The sequence below is a fragment of the Ptychodera flava genome, chromosome 6 (assembly GCF_041260155.1).
Source record: "Ptychodera flava strain L36383 chromosome 6, AS_Pfla_20210202, whole genome shotgun sequence".
Classification (NCBI taxonomy): Eukaryota; Metazoa; Hemichordata; class Enteropneusta; family Ptychoderidae; genus Ptychodera; species Ptychodera flava.
The window spans coordinates 4990564-5014154 of NC_091933.1; the positions used below are offsets into that span (position 1 = coordinate 4990564).

Here is a 23591-nt window from a genome sequence, read left to right on the forward strand (position 1 = left end):
TATGTAGAGCACATTGGCTTGTAGAGAAGTAAGATTTTTTGCATTTCTTTCCATTGCATCTATTTCAGAAAAATTATAATATACATATGTATGACCATAAATATGAATATGCAAATGTTATCGATTTACCTGTTCTCATCAACATTCTCTTCAGTTGCATTTCTCATGAAGTTTGCTTCAAGAGATACCATAGCCCCTGAAATAAAATGAGACAAAGTAATGTTGAAGATGGGTTCCTCTGGATATACGGTATAGGTTTGGAAAGTGTTCTCACAATGTCCCTGCTTTCCAATTGTATCACTTTGTTTCTGACTTTGTGATTCCTCCTGTATAGATCTATGCCAATACAGCAACAAAGTGCCAAAATCTACAAACAAATTCAACTACATAACATTCTGTAGATTGTAAAATGTTTATGAAGTGCTTCACTGAGTTTGTGACCTTGAGTTTGTTCACTATTGATTAGTCTGGGAGGATTGATTTATTTGTTCCTAAACAATATTCATGTCATGCTCTATTGACTATTTTCAGCATTGTTTGAACAATCATGAAAATTTGACAGAACAGTAGATTTAATCAAGCTTGAAAATAAATTGGTTGAAACAAATACTTATAATTCATTCTGTACAAATGTATGTTATTGCTAAATATAGTCTGATGCAGTGTAACTGTCTGATAAGAAAGAACTGAACAGCTGATTTTAATGTGAAATGTACACGTAACTTCAACAGTACCTCTGACATGGTGTTGTTAAGTTTGATGTGAAATATTGATTCATTGTTACATATCTATCATACAACCAAAATAGGATTTCTTTAAACTATACTAAAACATTGGTTTTACTCTACCAGGTAGGAAATTGCTAATACAGCATCATTCAAAACTGAATGAAAAATGACAATTGAGTTTTGTGCTTTGTTCTCAATGATGATGAAAGGTGAATGAAATCTGTCACAGTGATTTGTTCATTAGATACATATTAAATGTCAACATTGTCAAGGTACATGTAGGGTTTTAACTAGTGTATATCAAGGGAATGATTAACCTTGTTACTGCCTATATCAAAAGTCTTCAACTATAATGACTAATAGTTTGTGACAAAGGCATGGATGATGGCTTTTGAATCTGCAGGAAAAATGAAACCACAAGTGTTATAATGTCTCATGACAGACTCAATTCAGGTAGTGAGTTATCTTCTGAACATTGCCAGTTGAAATTCTCACCTGGTTGTGGTTTTGGAAGAATGATATCTACGCTATTGGAGGGAGTTTCATCACAATCTTCCACATCATCATTCAGTTCATCTTGTTTACTGGTGATGCTGTCAGACTGAAAAGATAACTACAATGGAAAATTATGTCAGACAAAATACGGAATATTTTCTAGATTTACAGATTAAAAGACAAGATGAAGCTTCCAATGGAAAGTATATTTGTCTATTAATCAAGACTTTAAGAAACAACTTTAAACTTGAAACTGACAGAATAATTTATTGTAATACTAGAATATACAAACGTGAAGGTAACATACATAGCAAGCACCATATTATGGTACTTGAATTTTTTGTGTTTTTGACAAAGAGATTTCAAATCTTCACAGAGAAAGTCACCAAGGAATTGATGTTTTATCTTTCAACATACCCTCTTTCTTTTCTTCTTTGTGGCTTTGTCATTTGTGGTGGTTAAAGCTACCAACACTATGGAGTATTTCTTCTCAGCTTTGCATTTGGTTAGTGTACAACTCTGTGCAGATGGTCCTAATCGTGAATGGGTTCGACCGTTGACTTCCAGACGATAACCAACAAGGCTGCGCTTGATACAACTACCACAACCATGCATGTCTGAAATACAAAAAATACAGGTAAATTGAATATGGCATCCTAATATTTGCAAGTCTTTTTCATATGTTTATTGTCCAATAGTACTTTTTATTATTCAGGTCAGACTTTACAATATCAATGGAACAAAAAATGCTGATAAAACTCAAGTTCCACAATATGACAGACAGTGTATGAATAATACAATGATAATTTCAGTACTGTAATATGAGGAAGTTTTAAGTCTATGATTGAACCTACAGCATGTAAATACAGCTGAGAAAAGTTGCAAAACTAACCTTTATTTTTTAATAGTGTAAATAACACTGGTGTTTCCCAGTAGAGGGTGATATGGTTTGAGCTGTATCCAGTAAGAAGGACTTCTACCGGCTTCACCGGAGCTTTGGTCCGCAATATAATCACATCTGAAGTGACCTGAGCATTGCGGTACATTTTAGAATCATCTTCATTCAACTGTTCATCAATGCCGGTTTTCACCAAGATGTGAGTTTCAATAAATATTCTGTAGGATCTGCCAGGGGTCAGGTCAGTGATCTCTGCTGTTGAGTCATGTACGTCCACTTTTTCACTGCCTTCTATGGGGGCGTCATTTTTGTTTTGTCTGATTTGAGACCATCTGACAATGCAGCTCTGTAGCTTGTTTGTTCCTATGACTTGTGGTGGCGTCCACTTGATCACTATGGTGTCCGTTGTGGATTTCACGCATCTCAAATCTGTGGGAGGACGTGTTCCTGAAGTTGTGGCGTGCATGCTGGTGTAGGGAAGCCACAATGAATCCTTGGGGATCTTCTCCCAGTCTTTGGGCAACACACGTGACTTCTTTTTGTGTTTACTCTTTGTCGGCAGCTGATCAAAGTATTCATCAGTGATGGCCATAACATGGATGATATATTCTGTGCTCTCTGACAGATCCTGTATTGTCAGCGTAGTGATGTCTGGGACAAGGTCCATGTGACGAGCAAGGCCGGCTTTACTGTTTTCAGTGGGTACTACATGAACTCTTAAACCTGTGTGAATAAAAGGTCACCCATCATCAGATTAGATCTTAGCAGTGGAATGGTGAAAAAAAGAACTATATACATTAAATAAATTCATGCAGTAAGCACATACAATTTCAAAGGAAGTCATAGAACCTCTAATTGAGCAACTTTGCCAACTGACATGGCAGATTATTGCTCATTAACAGGACACCTTCAAAGGTTGCTGTCAGATAGAAAAAAGGTTCTCCGTACATGATTTCATTTTTCAGAGAAATATAACCAGCATCTTCCAGTGGTAAGCAGCCTTTATTAATATTGATGGATGTTTCAAAAGACTGTGTGGGATTGAGTCCAGGTACAACTGGCCAAACTGTTCTCCCTACTCAGCATTCCAGTGGTATCATCGGTAAGACAAAATCAGAATTCAGTGAAATATTACCAAAATGAAGTCAGCAAGCTGATTACGTCATCACTGAGATCACTGAGATAACAACATCACCTGTATCAATGGAAAGAATTCAAATGATCTGAGACAGTGTCTGTAACTCCCAAACACTGAGTAAAACAGCATTCTAAGAGGGACAGACGTGATATCGTTTATAAATATCTCACCTATGACTTCAACATCATGTTCAACAGGTGAATGCCAAGCTATTTGTAGACTGTTACATGTACTGGTGATAAGTCCAATGTTACTGGGAGGGTCTGGTGGACAACCTGTCATTACACTCAGCTGTTCAGACCGCGATGTCAGGATAAACGTATTAGCCCCTCTCTCTTCACCTGCAACCGACTCTTCTGTGTAAATAATCCATTAGGAGACAAACTTCTCATTAATTAATGAAGTGCTTAATTAATTATTAATTTCTTTGTTTAGTCATTCATTTACATGCCCATCCACAATGCTACATGGCCAGAACTTACAGATCAGGAAAATTTGTTTAAAAACTGCCATGTTTTCAGAAATACTAGTAGTTTGGGTGCCACCATAGTGATGACTGTCTCACACCCTTCTATGTTATTCTGTTGATAATGAAATGCTTTGACGTGATTGTACCAACTTTCAATTGTCTAGAATATACTGGTATGTGCATTATTGTGAGTATCAAACTTTGCTCAGACAACAAATTACAGTTACTGTAGGGAACAATGAAGATGAAACCAGACTTAATGTCAGTGATCCTAATACATGTACATGTATGTAGAATGTAACTAAGTCAGCTATGTAGCAGACTTTGAAATGTTATCTTTGAAAATAATATGTTCACACAATAAGTGCTTGATTTTATTTGTGCAACAACTCCATTTAAATCTGACTTCATCTTAGATTTGAATATGATATATTATCCAGATGTTATTTGGTCAGTATCCCTCCCTGAAGATCATTTCTTAGCAAGTTCACCAATATTTGAACTGGAATCATCTTACTTTGCTTTAAATTCAGAACACTAGTCATGCATATATCAATGGAATTGGCAGACATGAAACATTAGAAGGAAATAACTTCCTATAGGCCAACATGTGAGCTAAAAATACTGATAATAAGTTTCTTTCACTGAACAAAATCAAACACTCAATGAAAAGAATATAACCATGTGTCTTTGTTCTGATAAAAGTGTCATGCTGTTGTTATTGACAAAACTCTTGCATGTTCCAGCCTTATACATCTCCTCTATACAGTATCTTACTGCTACAAAGACAAATCAATTGGGAAAATACTTGCAATGGATACTATGACACTATACCTTCTGTATATGTACTGTACATCTGTGATCTTCTTGCTTCTACAACAACTGTGTACTTTGTGGCAGCCATCAATGGTCCAATGGTCAAATGATCAGCTGTTCAAATCAAATGAAGATATCTCATTCTACATGATATCATATACTGTTGTTGAAATTTCAAAGTGGATTGTATGGTGTGCTAAGAAAGACTTCATTTAAAATCAAATCATAACGTAAATTTTTCATGAAGCACATGCATCAGAGAAGAATTAACCTTGTAAATCTTGAAAAATTTAATCTTCCCTCAGCTTAATTCCTTGCAAATCAAGGCCTGCCGTATGATGTCTTGTACAGGAAACTTCTCCGGCTAGGCAATCAAATAAATTCTTACAATGTGTAAACCTGCAAAGTTATCAGCTCTAGTAAACATAATTGATACTGACTGTATATTTTTCACTAATATTTCAACAAACTTTGGTTAAGTGGTTCATAAAATATTGTTTAATTGTGTACTAGGCAACTCCTATGAAGTATAGTACTAAGTTTAGCTTTTATGTATCACTAAGTAGGATCTATGAAACAGCTTTCATACAGGTATGGAAAACATTTCTTGTAATACTCAATCAACAGCCTGAAAGTCCCCCACTGACAAATTGGTATGTTGATCCTCTGTCTGTAATTGGGAAGTCAAATACAGACTGGTAATTCAGAAATAATAATAATGGTTGCATTAACTTAAAAAAGTTAATTTACCACAAATAAAGTTGACTGGAAAGCGTTTGTTTGTGATATTACCTGAGGTAGACTGACTCTGAATGCCTTTGTCTGGTTTGCGACCTGGCCACCAGGTGACCTGATAGTTTTCAGCTGATACATAATGCCGCCTCTTTTTGTCATCTACATACAGATTTGGAGGTGGAAAATTAACAAAAGAAGAGATACAGTCATCTAGAAATAGACATGTATACAATGTACATATAGGCACAATGACATTGACAAAGAAGTGAAAGAGATAAACAGAGTGAAAAATAAAAATAAAAAATATTTTAAAATAGAGTGCATTATATACCAGTACTGGTATATAATGGATGAGATGATTTTTGACGCCTAAAAAGAAAATTGATGAACAGTCTGTCCATTTGGCAAGCGTGCTGCTTAAAATCAACACAACACATACCGTAAATGTTGATGAAAGCTCAGAATCAGATGACACGAAATCAGTTTGTGGCATAGCATTATTCAAAATCTGATTCTGAAACACATCATCTTCTAGTCTATTCCATGATGTACTTTGTACAACATGATCCTCACTGAATAGAATCAAGCTAACATTGTTGTACACCATAATTCTCCTTTCCTGTCGTGGCATTTTTATTTATTACGTAAACCTTGTTTTGATATTGTCAGTCTATATTTAACCCTAATTTTACATGTATGACTGGACTATCATACTGAATTCAGGGGGAGAGAATGGTTTTGTTGAACTGTACTAGACATTACCTGTAGACCAAGCAATCAGAGCCGAATGCCCAGTCACTCGTTCACACCAGACCTTTGATGGTGGTTGAACTAACCCTGTATAGTTCACTGTAAGTTTAGGTCCAGCTCTGCAAGCTGAGTACTTCTCCATCAAAGGTGGTCCTGTGAAATAATAATAAAACACAATAAGTTTGATGGCAAGATTTATGTCAATTCTAAATATATTCATCATTCTGACACATTATAATGTGAAAGAAAGCCAACTCCCTTGCCACATTTGGGTATGGCTATGAGTGATATTTCAAGTTCATGGTTAGAATAACCAGTGGCCCTACAGGTTTTGGTATCAAAAAGGGTTCATTTGATGTGAAGTGTAGCCTTCCTGGTGGATTTGCTTTATTTCAGTGAGTCATTGGGCAAATCTCCCCTCTGGAGTGTAAGCTGTGACAAAACAATCAAGAAACTTGTGGGTTAAAATGCACAGCTACTGCAAAATATATATTGGGGTGAATGGGATGCACACAGTACATCATTTTTTTTCCAGTTCAATTCCGGATATTCAAACAAACAAAATATTTCAAAACTGGATGCAGGGAGTGGAGTGGTTATGTCAGTCCGGGTGGTAGAGTCACTCAGGGTGGTCAAACAAAACAGTGATAACTGTATTATTATTTCAGACATGCTTTTCAGGCACACAGCATTGTGAGGTGCATGTCTGCTCACTCAACTGGTGTTTAAAATTTGGTTACCTTCACGGGAACGATCTCTACACTTAAGACAAATAATAGCTGGTTGGTCAGGAATTGTACGTTGGCTGAGAATACCTGTATCGTCATGTAGAATTGTAGATATGTTTTCAAAGCCAGAGTCACTGCTGCAGATAAAACTGTCATCGTTCTCCCGTCGACCCACAGGATGGTCAGTTAATGCTAAGATTTGTAAGGTGACTACTTGTCCAAGTGAGATGTTGGTTACTGTTGATCTCAGTACGTCAGGATTCAGGATTGGCCCGTACAATTTGCCATCTTTTACCAATTGGAAGCCCTGGAACATCAGGGAAAAAGACAAGACAATTAATGTACATTTCTAAAGTGCATATGTCAAGTATGTACCTTACATCCCAGTAATACATTTATGGTCTCTAAAAGAGCAGAAACAAGGGCTTTGCAATGTATTTTGAGCAAAGCTGAATAGCATGTGTTAATAAATTGAATCAGATGAGGAAAGACTATATTCCAATAGCCTTCAATAGTTAACTATCAGATTGCAGATCTACCACAATCTCTGAATCAGTGTGTCCTGAAACTAAAGAACTTGAATCAATTTATGAATTTCTACAAAGTTTTATACATCAGATCTATACCAATACACGTAAATTTTAAAATTATCTTTGGTCAGGGAGAATGTTTTTAGTGTGTGTTTTACAAATTTGTACTAGACTAGACGGGACATTTACTTAGGTTTGAACAGTATTGGAAAAAGTGTGGTTCAACAAAACATACCGATAATGCAGCATGTCCATACTGTTGTGGAATCTCCCATGTCACATCAATACCACCATTGTGAAGACCCTCCAGTCTCAGCCTTGGTGACCTAGGGGGCGCTGTACACATCACAGGCAATACATTCGATGTTGGACTTAATACACCACAATACACACGACCTTTGGACAGGTCTACATCTTTCTGCCCTGTGTATGTCTGCCAACATAACAAAGAGATTACCAGCTTACTCAAATGTTACAAGATAACAATATCAATTTATTCACTGTTACGTCATTATTTTCACTAGTAATTATATGTAAATAGCACTATCATCATAATTAGTATTATTTCTGGAAAATACTTTTAGTACAGTAGACAGTCTTGAAATATAACCAAGTCACAATGAGTACATGAAATCAAACGTAAGTTACATCTATGTAAGTCATGTTTGTTCTTTATGGTAGTGTCAGCTTTCTACACCATGAATTTATGACACTTTGTAGAAGGATAACGAGAGAGAGCATGGGAGAGAGAGAGAGACAGAGAGAGACAGAGAGAGACAGAAAGGGAGAGAGACAGAGATATGATAGTCAGCCTGATATGTACAGTATATGTTGTCATGGAAACAGCAAAGGCATAACTTGAAGCTTGGACTCATAGCTGGGAGGTGGAAAATTTTGAAGCTTGGACTCATAGCTGGGAGGTGGAAAATTTTCCAGTACAAGAACAGAACCATAATATAAACTGGAATAACGATCAGAAAAGTAATGTTGTATGTTCCAAGAAAGGCTACTTTCTATTATAAAGACAAAACATTCATCAAAATGTGAAAGAACTTACCCTGACAGTGACATCATAGGAAACACCAGGTTGCAAGTCTGTGATGTAATACTGGTACTGTTTGTGTTTGCTACCAGCTTTCTTAACGTCCAATTCACCAACTTCCTTACCATCAACATAGATTCTAGTAATGGAGAAACATATATAAATGGTAATGTGTACAGATCTTTATGTTTATTAATTTTTTTGGCAAATTGAATATCATGAGGCTGATACGATAAACCATTCAGTAAGTGTGTATACATAATACACTGGCATTGGTGAAATTTTAAGCAAGGCTTTATCATGTAACGTAGCAAAGAAAGCTCATGACACTGGTGTTTCAAAATACAGTTTGAGATATTTTTGTAATAACTTTGCCCTAATATATATCATTCACTCATAATTATAGAGTTTCTTTCTGACAAGTAAAACACTTTTCTTGAGAAGTTATGTGTGCAGATCAATCAAAGAACAATAACAACATTAAAATTTCCTATATCAAACTCCTTCATCTGTAACTTTTGCTGTTTTTCCCACTTCAGGATTGCTTCTACAGTCCTTTTGCTGATGCTGCTCCAAAAATCATATCAAAATGAACATTTTCAAAATTATCAATACCAGCTGTATCTATGTATCTAATGTCAAATGCTCTTGTTGAAATTCCTTTCTGAACAATAACATTATTTATTGTACACAATTTGTTTTGCTTGCAAGGCTAATATTTTGTATTTCAACATGCTATGTGGAGAAGAAGAAAATAATGTATCTGTTTTATTGAACAAACAGGATGAATATCATCATTAGTTACAGCTTGTATTCCTGTTAGCATTGTTGATTGAGGTTCACAAAAACAAAGTACATGCATTGATCCAAGGTTGGTAAAAGCAGCAAAGTTTGCAAACTTACTATTTATTACTGAACATTTCAACTCTGACAAATCAAAATTGTCTCTCACCTGTAAGCACCGATTAATTTCGCATCTGAGCCTTTTGGTCTCTCCCATCCAATGAGAGCAGCACGGTTTTTCAGTGAAGGAAGACTAGAAATAATGGGCGGATCCTTAGGATAGGGAGCTATGACAGTGATGACATTGGACGGATCACTGTTTTCTAAACCATTGCCAGGTACTGTTTCTACATAGACTTGGTGCTGAGAACCTGCAATGAAGACATTACGATAGTAACAATGTCTCAACTTCAACACACACTAATAAATGTTGTAAAAATATAGGCAGTGCACCTAGCAATAAATCCTCATGGTGATAACGCCTGTTTGTCCTTCACAATAAGAAAGTAGGAACACATCACCCAAGATAGTTAAAATTATAATTATATAGCTCAATGTTAATCAAGAACTTTTCAGTCTTGCCACAAGCTGATGGAATTGCAAAAGTTACCAAACTGAATGAAGGTATGTCTTTCAGAAGAACTGGATGGTTCTTTTTTCATTTGGTGTTGAAAATTTCTAATAGATTCTGTCCTCTGTAAGTTTGTACTAATTTGCAGCTCTCCAGTCAAGTCTTTCAAAGTGAATATGATAGTACAGTGACATTGATAAAGTTGTGATGGTGAATACTGCAACAATCAGATTCAGCTACTACGTCACTAGCAACATCACTATCTGGTCTTTCAGTGACATCGAAAAATTACGGTACTCTCCTCAAAATACAACCTTTGCTAAGAACCAAATCTGAAAATCTTTATATACATATACCTATTTCAATATCTTGTATCTGTGATGAGGTTGTTGAGGGCAGAAGTACTTCATCCAGTGTCTTGCCATTGATGAAAACGCTATAGCCTTTGATGTTGAGATCAGGGTGATGCAACCCTGGCTGCCATCGTATAACAACTTCACGAACACCAATGCTACTGACAGTGAGGTGAGGTGGCGTAGGTCGGCCCCCGCTCATACAAGTCACTTGGTCAGATTTCAGTTCAACTTTTTCTGTTGATCTCTTTTTGTGAGCAAACACTGATGATACAAATACTCTGTTGAACAGAAATCAAATGTTTCAAATTGATCAGCATGTGTTAGGCTCATCCTTCAAGAGTTAAATGTGTTAACATCAGTAACTACCAAAGATTAGAATCAGCAATTTGTAAAGTGGATGTGAATGAAATTGGAAGTCCATAAATTGTAACTTAAAGCCCCAATAGCTGCAAATGTGTAATAAACTGATCCAAAAATATCCTGAGTTTTCCAAGAGTTTTCTTTGAAAATAATCATGTGACAGAGAAAATAAAGATTACGACAACAAAATGTCGGCCATCATGTGTGGTGTATTCAAGTGGATGCTATCAGCCTTGTTTCTTGGATGATCATGATGTGTATGTGCATGAAATACTGCATTTTTTATACTTGTCCGTGTGGTGCCATTTTTCAAGTGCGGCACCCTTTTATTATTTAACCTGCTAAAACGTGTACCTGTGGTCCAAATCAGCGAGCAGCGATACTTCTATACACATCTTTCAGTAAGCACATTTACACAAACCAACTTTGGTTTGAAAATAAAATCATGAAAATAATGCATACAATTCTGAGCTATTGGGGCTTTAATAGGGTGGATTTACATGATATTTCTATTTCAAAGAATGTCATGTGATTTTAAGACTTTATCATCACAAAATTAGAGAGTTGCTTCTGATTATGAGCAAGGCGAACCTTATGCCATGATTATGCGAACATCTTGAAAGAGAAAAATTGATCTGACATGTAGGTCACCCTTTTAAAATGCTTCAACATTCTTACCCTAAACCAAACAGTGAGTTGGTACTGCTTTTCTCTGTGATTGTGTAGTATGATATTTTTGTGTTGTTAAAGCCAGTCTTTCCATTCTTACCTATACTGTGTAGACTCTGCCAGTCCTGTGATGGTCAACTGATTTCCCTCCTTGACTATCCAGCAGTGCTGTGAACACAACTTGCCATCTATGTCTGTTGTCTCAAAACTAGTGAGTAGGAAAAAAGGCATAAAGGTGTGAGGATCTTGTTTCCAAAAGAAACATAAGACAGAAAGAGATGCATGTATTGGTAACCCAGTGCCTTGTTTTAAAAAGGCTCTTATGTTGACATTTTTTGTACGTCTATTACAGAGTGTCTGACATGCAAATGGACCAAGAAATAAACTACCATTACATTCCCTGTGTGCATGTGCATGAGTTGATGTAAAACACTGACTGACCTATTGTGACTTTGCACATCTCCAAAGTTCATGCCAATAACACAAACTAAGTAGTGTTGCAGAAGATATTTTTTGCTTCGTGATCTTTCACTCTGCCATTCCACCATGATTTCTGGTCTGGTAGCTATGTCATGGCAGTCAACTCTTGGTACTGGAAGTTCCTGGACAAAATGTAACAGTTATGCCGGATTAGTCTGACGATGCACAGGCAGGTCAAAGGTCAAACTTGGACATAACTACAATTGGTATAACATACCGTATCAATGAAACAGTAATTGTCCAAATAGGAGCACAACACACCTTGTTACAAACAATTCACTTTTTAAGTGACAAAATAGCCCACATACCAGTAAATCAATCATAAATGTACTTCATTTCAAGTTGTTTTTATACACAAGATGCTACAATAGGAACTCCAGAGAAGAATACAATCAATTTTAGGTTCTAAATGTGGTACCAGATCCATATACTTGTTTAACACTAGTAAAAAACAATGATAATTCAGCCACTCATAAAAAACGATCAATTCTTGAAAACTATTATATTGATCAAGTGTTTAAGAAACTTACTTGAATCTCCTGTTGTGCTTTGGCCACTGCATCAATTTCATTCTCTTCTCTCTTCTTCTTCTTTTTCTTGTCCTTCTTCTTCTTCTTCTTTTTAGTCTGTACATGGGCAATAACCTGTGCATCAGTGGTTTCCTCTTTCTCCGCGCCACCACCATCATCATCCCCACCATCAGCATTGCCATCATCATCATCATCATGCACTGATACACTGACATGCATTGTGTTAGTTTCAAGGCATTCATCACCACCAACAGCATTAGTTTCAAGCTCGGCATTGCCGTCATGATCAACATGCACTGTGTCACACTCGGTGTTCTCAGCATGCACTTGCTGTGTGTCACTAACATCAACAATTTCACTCTTTTGGGTGGTGCTGCCGTTTGCAACACCATCACTTTTCGCGGTGTTGCTAACGGAAGTACTGTTGCTTTTCTTGTCGCTAGGGGTGAGGTCACTGATGGTGATATTTTCGGTATCACTTCCGATGCTGCTTCCAAGTGATGATACATCATCGTCTGCATCTTCCTCTGTCTTCATCTGGTCTTTTGTCTCAATCAATTCATCTTTGTCTTCTTTAACTTCACTACTTATGATTTGGCCATCACCATTAGAAGGCTTGAGTTCATTGACAGTTTGGTCATCATGCTTAGCTTCATCGGTCTGTTCTGATGCAGTGACCTCTGCTGGTTCATTGGTAACACCTTTCGCAATCTCAGTGCCACCATCCAGCTTTTCTTGTTTGCTATCCTCACCATCAAGTTCTGAACCTTTACCATCATCACCATTTGATGCTGTGACTGGTTCCTGTTTTGTGTCGGCATTATCTTGCGACTCTGTTTGACTCTCTTCGACATTCTTACCTCCTTTGTCAGTTTCTGGTGCACTCTCCTTTGTTTTATCAGTATCTGCTTCATTCTGATTGGCTGCATCAGTTTCTGCTCCATTCTGGTTTGCTGCATCAGTTTCTGCTGCAGTCTCATTGGCTGTGTCAGTTTCAGCTTTATTCTCATTGGCTGTGACAGTTTCAGCTGCATTCTCATTGGCTGTATCAGTTTCAGCTTTATTCTCATTGGCTATGACAGTTTCAGCTGCATTTTCATTGGCTGCATCAGTTTCAACTTCATCCTCATTGGCTGTGTCAGTCTTGGTTGCATTCTCATTTGGTGTGTCAGTTTCGGCTGCGTTCTCACTGGTTTTGTCTTTTTCTGCTTCATTCTTGTTGGCTTCATCACTCTCTGCAACAGTCTCAGCAGCTTTCTCAGTCTGATCGTTATCCTCTATTTCTACTTTATCAGAGGAGGTACTTTCAGTCTCACCAGTTCCATTACGGTCAGTCTCCCCAGGCTGCCCTTCTTCAGCTGTGGCTTTCTCAGTGTCCTGTTCCCCATCTACCTCAACCCTACTCTTACTTGAATCACTATCAACATCACTTTCGTGTTCGTCAGTGCTATTGGCATGCTCAATTACCTGGTTTTCTTGTTTTTCCTCCAGATGGATATTGGCCTGTGTTACTATTGTTTCTGTGTGGGTGTTTGATTTCTCCAAATCAAGATTGAGTGCCAGCTCAGTACTTGGAAGCAATGCTTGAATGCAGTCTGAAAAGTTGAAACAGAATTTCAGTTGATGACAGGATATACAACAGATTTGTTGATTATTGTATTCTTCTACACTCTGCAACTGATTTTCTGACAAACATCAAATTGTCATGAACATTAAAATTTTGATAAAACCACAAAAAAAACCCAGACAAACAAACAAACAAACAAACAAACAAAGAAAAGAGTTTTTTAAAATAGTTTTAAGTTCAACTTTAGAGGTTGAAATTTTAATCTCTCTCACCTAACCTTGCACTCATTTAGGATCATCTTGTAAATAAACTGATATACCTAAGGCATACATGTCATTGTTTTGTTTTAAGTATACCAGACAAAGTTGTACCCATTGGGCACTGCCTTCTTTTAACAGGCACACGGCTCTTATATAAGCCAACTCAATCCTACTCACCTTGAAGATCCTTGGGCAGCCTGCACCTTGGCTAAAATTTCAGTTGAATGTAATTTACCATAATCCTTTCACCCGTATTTACCTCTTTGTAGATTGACCTGTCCTACTGCAATGGTGTATGTACTAAAATCTGGTCATGAAAAGGCTTGGGGATCTAACAGCAATTTTACAATGGCTGTAATGAGATTTTTTTGACTCACCTGAACTATTCAACAGCCAACTACAACGGCTGTAACTTGTCACATATCATACCTTGAGGATCTTAGCAGTACTACAACCCTCACAAAGCAATTTATGCCACTAACCTTTTGAGTCTTGACACAGCCTTACAAAAACTCAAATAAGGCATATTTACATCACTCACAATGGAGGTCCTCAGTACAGCCCTACCATGGCCCTCACAAAGCCTGTTGAACTCAACTCACCTGGAGGTTGTCCTGATCCTCTGGTGACTGTAATGTGACCTTGTAAATCTTCATCTAGAAGGCTCCTCCCTTGAGGTACGATGATATGTGCGTTCATCAACGGTAAAATAATAGTTAACTCATTGGACCTAAGTACTGGTTTTCTTTTGCCTGAGAGTAAAATGTAGATGACATGAAATGTTGTTAGTTGTACAACAATATTTTATGAAATCAAAGATATTAAGTATGAAAACCTTCTTTACTGATTTGGTTTCTATAATAACATTGAGTAATATATACTATTATTGGCATCAACATATACAAAGTTAGATGCACAGTTTACACGAAATGAACAGATATCAAGTACGAAAACCTTCTTTACTGATATATTTTTATAATATATACTGTTATTGTCATCAACATTTGTAAATATAAGTTAGTACTGTCCTCTAAATGCAATACTTGTGCAGATCACGATACCGATTTCTATCTTTCACATCAAGCAATTTATCATACCTTTTGGAACTGCCACAACTTGTACTCTGTACATGGTATTGACCTGACATCCTTGGATCAACACTTTACACTTATTACTGCCATCATCAGGAATTACCTGGATACAAAATATTTGAAGATGTGCTACACTGTTTAGGAATTCTACAAGTTATATTGTATTCAATCTCAAATGCAAAGATTGCCATATAGATGTAGCGTTCTCTGACAGTGGTCTTTTGGAAAAGATCACATTCTCAGAGACAATGGTGAACATGTGGCCAGACACCTATGCTAGAAAATCAGGATAAATTCTGTCTAATCTGATATTTCCATTGCAATGATAGACATCCTAAAGCGTACACATTGCTGGCTGTATGGTTACCTCTTGCTTTGTGTGACTGATGAAAGGGTTAGCACTATACATGTAGTACCAGTACGGACTTGTACAATAAAAATGTGGTGAAAATCGCTGATGACTTACAATGTTTCAGAAAAACATACCTGCGTAGAATTCAACGTCACACGGAATAAAACCTTTTACATACACATAAAAAGGAGTAGGCTACAGATTTAATTCTCTACTTTACACAGAATACCAGAACACAGGAACACTGTGGCAACTTTTCTGTAAAGACACTATAATTCATAACATAGCATACCTCATCTCCACACTTTTGATCATTGACATAGAGTCTATATGATTTTATTTGAGGTCGAGTGTTTGGTACTGTCATCCAGACAACTGCCATGACATTGTCGTCTTCTAGAAACTCTGAAGAGATCATTGGTCCACCGCTGTCGATGGTTTCAGGAATACGGACGGTCTGCAGAAATAAGGCAGTTACAATACATAATCATCTAGTGGTGTCCATACTTGTAAGTTTGGAATATGATAATTATTTGATATATTAATCATTGCTAACTGTAAAATAGTGATGCACTCAATAAGTGGAGACTTTGAGGTAATAATTATTTGGTAAATGTCTCTGACGTCTTCCAAAACATTAACTGTATAACTACGTTTTTCAGATCAGTATGTCAATAATATAAGTTTCGTAACACCGAATACGAACTGAACATGCAAAATCATTCCTCAAACAGTCTACACACTTTTCTCTGACTTCAAAAAAGTCGACTTTATACCAGAAATGCTTATGATCGTATCAATCATTTTAAATTGGGGAGATTGCTGTTATCGCTATAATAATATCATTGAAAACCAAATTTAAAAGGGGGTCATGAGTTATCAGTACAACTGACCATTGACTTACCCAGCAGCTCACAGAGTTATACATTGAAATACCTGTCCCTAATTACACTGTATATGGACCATATCCTCACGCTCTACAGTTTTAGTATTTCACTGATTAACAAATGAATTGCCGTTACAATAAATATGGTGGCAGAGTAAATTGTTCCCTCGTTGACTGTCAGGTTTCGAACTCTAACAATGATACTGCAGGGCTCGAAAAATTTTTTTAAAACTCACTTGCCATAGGGCAAGTGAATTTTCAATTTCACTTGTCCGGAAGAAAAATTCACTTGCCCTGAATTTCAGATGATTTTAAGAGTAAATATGTATGGTTTTATTAATGTCATTGTAAAGAAACAATAGCTGTAACTTACTGATAAATTTGTGTCCTTATTCTGTGTATCAAAAATAATATCTTATGTAACGTACACATACACAGTGTTTCAGCCAGCTTTTGCTAGCATGGGGACACAGTGACCCATAGTAAGTCTTAATGGGTGACCAATTAAATTTTTGGGGGACATGTAATGCATTTCAATAAAACAACACCGGTACATTGTCATTGTGTGTCATCATGACCTGGTACTGGTTTTAATAGGCAAGTCAGGTAGGTGCACTAAGGGTAAGTATATAATGGGCCAGCGGTGTTGTGTCAAATTGTGCCCACATGAAACTTTCAGTATCATTTAGTTTACTGCTACCACGTGGTATGTGCATAAACTGCAGGGTTCCCCTAAGTCACCAAAATGATTAGCCAACTCTTTAGCCAAATAAAAAATCTTGTAGCCATTTTGAGCAACTTTTAAACAGTTTATGATCTCAAGTGTAGCAACAGCTTTCTTGGCATTCAGGAGTTCCTAATTTTACAAATCAAGATGTTTTGTATGTTGTTCATGATAGCTTTTACATTAAAGGAATATTTGTTTAGTTTTTATTACATTAATTATCTGTGTTTTTTATGACATTGAAGGGATCAAAATACTTTTTCATTTCTGATGGTAAACTTTTGCCACAAGAAATAATTAGGTGGCAATTCTAAAAATCAGGTAGCAATGTGAAGTGTATTACCACAGATACAGAATACTTCTGCAGCATTGAGTTAGTGTTCACAGTATGACAACTTATCATACATATACACTACAAGCTCTACTACCTTATGTGGCACATTTATGCACTCTTTAAGTCATGATGTAATTTTGTTAGCCACACAAATACCAATTTTCCATGCAGAAGAAAGCATTCGGTAGCATAGTGACAGTGTATACAAGTATTGTGGTGTTGTGTCATAGTTGTGATCAAGCAGGCTCAATAGCATCTTTAGCATAAGTATCCTTTAAAACAAGACACACTGATATTGTTCAATTCATTTCCCAATGTTTTAAAGAGTAATAATAGTTTTAATGATAATGATAACATTGTAGCCCAGGAACATTTTCATTTGATATTTGATATCATCAAGAAATGTCTAGTGATGTTCACTATTACATCATTAAACTGGAGGACTCTGCAGAAATATTAATGTGATGATTTGAAATGGATATGCTTACTGCAACTACTGTTGACAATTTCCCTTTGCCATAACTGTTAATAAAATTTAATTTAAAACTGACAGTCAAGCTAAATGCCATTAAATTGGAAAGCACCAAGAAATTACCTTTTTCATAAGATTGTACCTATTGGACCTCCCTAGGTGGTTTCTTTTGAACCATAATTGTGTACTTAGGGGTCTTCATTCATGACATCACATAAGATGACCCAGATTTGACCTTTCAGAAAACCTCAAATTTTTCTCCTTTTCCCTTGTATTCTGACTCTGTTTGTTAAAGTTTCCTTTGAAATAATGGTATTTACTATCAAACTGAGTAATTGCAGGCCAAATTTTGATTCAAGCAAAGTAGATAAAACTTGGACTAAAAAGGATGACTGGTACGCGGGACTCACAGAGGCAAAGCCAAGCCTCATGAGGCCTCAGTGTATTCATCATTCCTCCATGATGTTTTGTAGCACGGTCCGTCTATGAGGGACTGAGGGACGGCGATTGCAGAATCAAACAGCAACAATGTTTGCTTCACGTACCAGGGAATTTGTAACTTTGTAGAAAGGAGAGTAAAGTGTTCAATACATTGCAACTTTGTAGGAAGGAGGGTAAATTGTTTCAACACCTTACAACATTTTATTGTAAGCTGTAGTTTTCTGTTGAGGAGGCATGGTGACATGATTTCACCAGAAGAAAAAAACATCGTGCAAAGACGTCAATATTTTGCTATTTTGTAACCAAGTAGAACAGAGCTATTTTATCGGCTGGCCATATCTAAAGCGGTACACTCAAAGAACTAGAGAGTGGCAGCGCATACGTACAGTGGCCTCATTGAAATTCACTTGTCCGTCGGGCTGGGAGAATGTTGTTTTCACTTGCCGGACTCAAAATTCACTTGTCACGGGCGTTGGGCGGCAAGAATTTTCGAGCCCTGATACTGTACACTCACCAGTTTGTTTGATTCCTGTGGTAGGAAGTGAGTTTCTTTTGGTAAGATCAGTACCTTCAGGATGTAATCGTTACCACCAGCAAGTCCAACAACGCGGACGCTATGGCAATCCTTGGGCAATGCTTCACAGTAGCACACATTATTTACATATATCTATGAGACATAACAATAATCATTGTACCGGTGAGAACTTTGTGCCCTATTTTTCAACATTTTATCTGATATCATAGTTTAACTGGCGTAATTAGTTAGGCATGTAGTAAACAAAGTTCAAAAAAGCGGGAATTTGCTGTTTCAAATCTTTGTACTTTAAAAAAAAATTCACATGACAACTTTGAAGAGTGACTTATGCCTAAGAAGTTGAGTTGCATTCCAGAGCTCAATACATAACCATGAAAAGTCTGTATAACAATGAATTTCAGTACTTTAAAATGTTACCAGAGAGAAGTCTTTCCTTCAGTCCTGAAAATCAAGGAGTGACAGAACTGTATAGTATAAAGGTCATTAGATATCTCTGGTATTGATTTGAATGGAAAAAAACATTTAATGTTTACCTGATATGTTTTAACTTGTGGTTTGTAAATTTCCTCTGGTAGATCCCAGTACAGCTCAACACAGCCTGGCTCTACCAACCAGCCTTTCAGTTCTGGCACACAGTTCCACCAATGCCATTTCATTGTCTGTCACAGGTTGGAGAAATAAAACGAAAAATGGCAGCAAAAACACATTTTTAGCTACTATAGACTATAGTCTATAGAAGCTATTGGGATGGGTATCCGTCCGGTGTCCGTCGTCAGTCTGTATGTATGTATGTATGTATGTATGTATGTATGTATGTCCGTTTGTGAGAACCGCAGTATTTACTGATTTGATATTTGCTGTGTAGATGAAAAATATGATTTTGAGAAACAAGTTTTTTTGAATTTTTGATATTGTTGAAAATATGCAAATTAGTGCCACAAAAGGCGTGTTTGGTAAAAAATCTTCTTCTTCACAACCGCTGGTCAGACAGCTTTGTTATTTGGTATACAAGTCCCTAGGGATAACCCAACTTAGATTTGTTCAAATTGTGATGAAATATGCAAATCTGTATTTTTAAGGAATTTTTTTGTCATTTTTGGTCAAAACTTTATTTCATCAAAACCGCTTGTATGACAGCTTTGATATTTGGTATACAGGTTCCTACAGATAAACTTAATATGATATATTGAATATATGACGAAATCTGCAAGTTTGTATTTTGTGTGTAATTTTTGCCATTTTTGGTCAAAAATGTGTTTCTCAAAAACTACTTGTCTGATGCCTTTGATATTTGGTATACAGGTTCCTAGGGGTTGTCTTAGTGTGATATATTGAAATTTGATGAAATCTTCAACTTTTGTATTTTTGGGTAAATTTTTGCCATTTTTGGTCAAAATATTTGTTTCTCAAAAGTTACTCATCTGATAGCTTTGATATTTGGTATACAGGTTCCTAGGCTTTATCTTAATGTAATATATTGAAATTATGACGAAATCATCAATTTTGTATTTTTTCAGCTAATTTAGCCATTTTTGGTCAGGCCATCCTGAAATGAGCTATCAAAGATATCCTCCTTCTTCATCAATACATGAGTCTCAAAAGTTATTCTCTACATAATACAGCAGAGCTGTGTCAACTGTTTGGTCGCTTGTTTTTTCAAAACCGCTGGTCAGACAGCTTTAATATTTGGTTTAAAGGTCCCTAGGATGACCTTAGTGAGATAATTTCATACAGTCAGGAAATACTTAATTTTGTATCCATATCTATATAGCTTCAGGGACTTTGGCGCTATGTTTTTAGTTTGTTTTTTTCTCTGCATGTTGTATTTAAAGGCGGAGCCTCCCTTTAAAAGGGCGTGAAGCTATGGTGGCGTTCATTGTGTAAGTGGACACCAAACGGGCAACTCGTGGGCACACGCTCCAGAAAATGCCACTTTTTAGTTTTTTCCGGCCGCAAAAAACGCAGACAAACTGCCAAGCGGTCAGCGCGAAGCTACTGCCGATCGAACTCTGTGGTTATATTCAAATCCTAACTTGAATGGAAGACGATTTTTTTAGGAAATTCGAGCATTGGTGGTGGGGAACAATGATCGTTGGCAATTTGAACCAACCTGTCAATCAAATGCTTATATAAACTGTGTTTGAAGGTTAGCAAAAGGTGACAAAAGGTTGAGATCAGTTTGTGTAATTAATGTTATAGAAATACATCGTACTGGCCCAGTGTTTGACTGGGAGGAGAACTCCACTAATGCGAGAACCTGGGATGAAAAGTGCGGCAAGAATGAAATGACTGCTGAAGGAATGAAGTTAAAACTCACAGTTCTTGTATCCTCATCATCTTCATCTGTTGATTGCTCTTCATCGGATGTTGATGATATTGCAACTTCTTCTTCATCACTCTTATTCTCTCCTTCAAGAACCCAGTATCTCCTAGTACACAGACACATGCCAAAGATACCAGTGTATTAGTAAATGAACAGATCAGAGGTCAGTGAGTGTGATTTGACATACAAGGTGACTGTTTACAATGCTGTGGTAGGACGTTGAAAAGTTTACTGTGCTGTGTATACAGGTATAGATATGGATGCTAAATGTGTGTTGTTGTTAGCAGTTTGCCCTTTCACAGATTTGTGTCAATTTGTGTGAATGTTTTCTTTTCAGAAAATGTCCTTGCATGAGAGGCCGAGTAGCCAGTCAGTTTGGATCAGAAAACACACCGTTGGCACACCTAATTTCTCTGCTAATTGTTGAAGTAATGATAGGGAAGAGCAATATCAACTTTGCTGATGTTTAATATTATTGCAACACAAATTATTGCCGTATATTCCCATGTAGATTTATGAACTGTATAGCTTTACCATTTGGTGATATATTGACATGAAAACAGACTCAAAAAAGTTCTTGCATGAATTGTCACAAACTGTCACTTTCCATACCTGGTTGTTAATATATTGCTTATTAAAGCATCGTCGCTGGTTGCCATGGCTCGTATCACAAGCAAACCAGAGTTCCGAAGAATAATGCCCTTGTTAGCCTTGTAAATCTTAAAAACAAAAGCAAACAAACAAAGGGAAATTACCCAATAGTAATAGTACACATATCATACAACCAGTATCATGAAAATGAAATGATCAGCAAAGGCTCATGGGATACTACATGATGGTAGTCTACTTACTAAATAATAATCTTGTGACTGACTTTTTATTATCTGGCCAAATTTTAATGTGAAAAACATCATTTACCCATATAATGGTAAATATTTAACATTTGTATCACATTGTGACATTTTTTAATATTATCCTTTTCTCCACATATTGGTTTGAATAAGTTTTGACCACTTTAAAATTTCATTTGGATATCACCTTATGGCCAAATTTTATCTCACCATAAAAATTTTAATGAATTGGACCATACTGATACCACATTTTGATTTGAATATCATCCTATGATTTAACTTCTAATTCAAAAATCAAACACTTTGCTTATACCTTCCATTCAAAAGACAATGAAAGTCATGATGATATCAAGCCTTAGGAAGATGACATGACTTTATACTGTTGTGCTGTGCATATTTACCTTTGTGGAAGGACTATGATACTCTGGATTGGAGCCATCAATAGTGTAAAATATTGTACTGTTTTCAGTGTTGCACTGCAACTTGACTGTGTGTCCTTTCTCTACAGTGCCACCGTTGTATTCAGACACAATGACTGGCATTGCCGTCATCTTGAATTGGTCTTTATGGTGATAGGAACAGAAATGAGATAGAAAGTTATGAAGATAGGATGCAGGGAGAGAGCATGATGAAATATGTAATATTGAGAATCATAAATATATGAGTAGGGTTACATTTCAGAAGTTGGTCAACACAGCTATGAATAATTTTACATCAAATTGTTCATTATGTAAATCCCTGTCAGCTTTAACTTTTGATGATTTTTTACAATATTTGCTTTTCCATCTCAACTGCAAATTCTTAATCCAAAGCATTTTTGAAACACCAGTATTTAGCTTGTCAACACAGCATCTCTATGTGTAATATGCATTGTTACATTTTACTTCTAGTCTGGACCAGAATTCACTCGTACACACGTAAAGGCTGGGTTGACAAGCTGAATACTGTATCTCAACATGCTTTGGGGAGTAGAACAAGAAACTGTAAATGACATTGAAAAAGACAAATATTAACAAAAATCATCAACAGTAACAGCTACCGGCCCTTTCAATGGACAAATGCAGAATTAGGCTAATAAATAAAAGAAACAACAGAATTAATCAAATTGACATCATTATTTACTTTGATAAGGTCATTGTGATTAACATTCTCATGGCTGGATTACTAACAAAACATTTAGAAAGCAATGGAATTTTAATGAAAGTAAAGCTGTTGAAGGCAAAATGTGAATATGGCCTGTGACAAGAGGAGATCAGAATAAATTGCAAAGAACAGATATAGAGAATGTCACATCTTAGCTTTTTTCGCACAATTTGATATACTGTAGCATGACAAACTAATTTACACAAACTGAAGAGGTTTGCGTACCTTTGTCCAAGACTTTGACAATGCCAACACTTCCAGGGCTGCCTTGTGAAGTGACATAGTAACAACCAGGTTCATCAAAAGTGTAAATAAAGCTATTATTTGGAACTGGAGGGCCACTGTTAAACGCCGTCTCATCTGTCACTGGTGTAAATGGTTTTTCATCATCAGGGGAATAGACATGAACTACGTTGTGGGTTTCTTCACCACTATCCTTCCATGACCAGAGAATATTTTGACCCTGAAAGAGAACATTCATTTCCATTAAACTATTATAAATGAAACAACAGTTTATGGCAGAGCTTACAAAAA

At 36.4% G+C, this 23591-nt stretch overlaps 1 protein-coding gene across 6 annotated transcripts in view; it reads right to left on the reverse strand.

Annotated features, from left to right (window-relative positions):
* The window catches only part of LOC139134658 (uncharacterized), a 72234-nt gene that overhangs the window by 19303 nt on the left and 29340 nt on the right, over positions 1–23591 (reverse strand). For 2 of the 6 annotated variants that reach the window (XM_070701619.1, XM_070701624.1), the window contains exons 21-45: positions 23283–23520; positions 22316–22476; positions 21676–21782; positions 21058–21169; positions 19274–19399; positions 18720–18872; positions 15641–15805; positions 15003–15099; positions 14508–14657; positions 12079–13673; positions 11510–11670; positions 11169–11276; positions 10040–10317; positions 9282–9483; positions 8345–8468; positions 7523–7720; positions 6770–7064; positions 6042–6182; positions 5337–5489; positions 4563–4658; positions 3430–3615; positions 2116–2844; positions 1641–1840; positions 1224–1341; positions 130–196 (exon numbers count right to left, since the gene is read on the reverse strand). In XM_070701619.1, coding sequence (XP_070557720.1) covers positions 130–196; positions 1224–1341; positions 1641–1840; positions 2116–2844; positions 3430–3615; positions 4563–4658; positions 5337–5489; positions 6042–6182; positions 6770–7064; positions 7523–7720; positions 8345–8468; positions 9282–9483; positions 10040–10317; positions 11169–11276; positions 11510–11670; positions 12079–13673; positions 14508–14657; positions 15003–15099; positions 15641–15805; positions 18720–18872; positions 19274–19399; positions 21058–21169; positions 21676–21782; positions 22316–22476; positions 23283–23520 — 5960 coding nt within the window. The remainder of the gene's footprint in view (positions 1–129; positions 197–1223; positions 1342–1640; positions 1841–2115; positions 2845–3429; positions 3616–4562; positions 4659–5336; positions 5490–6041; positions 6183–6769; positions 7065–7522; positions 7721–8344; positions 8469–9281; positions 9484–10039; positions 10318–11168; positions 11277–11509; positions 11671–12078; positions 13674–14507; positions 14658–15002; positions 15100–15640; positions 15806–18719; positions 18873–19273; positions 19400–21057; positions 21170–21675; positions 21783–22315; positions 22477–23282; positions 23521–23591) is intronic. The other 4 variants (XM_070701623.1, XM_070701622.1, XM_070701621.1 and 1 more) reach the window with 4 other exon arrangements.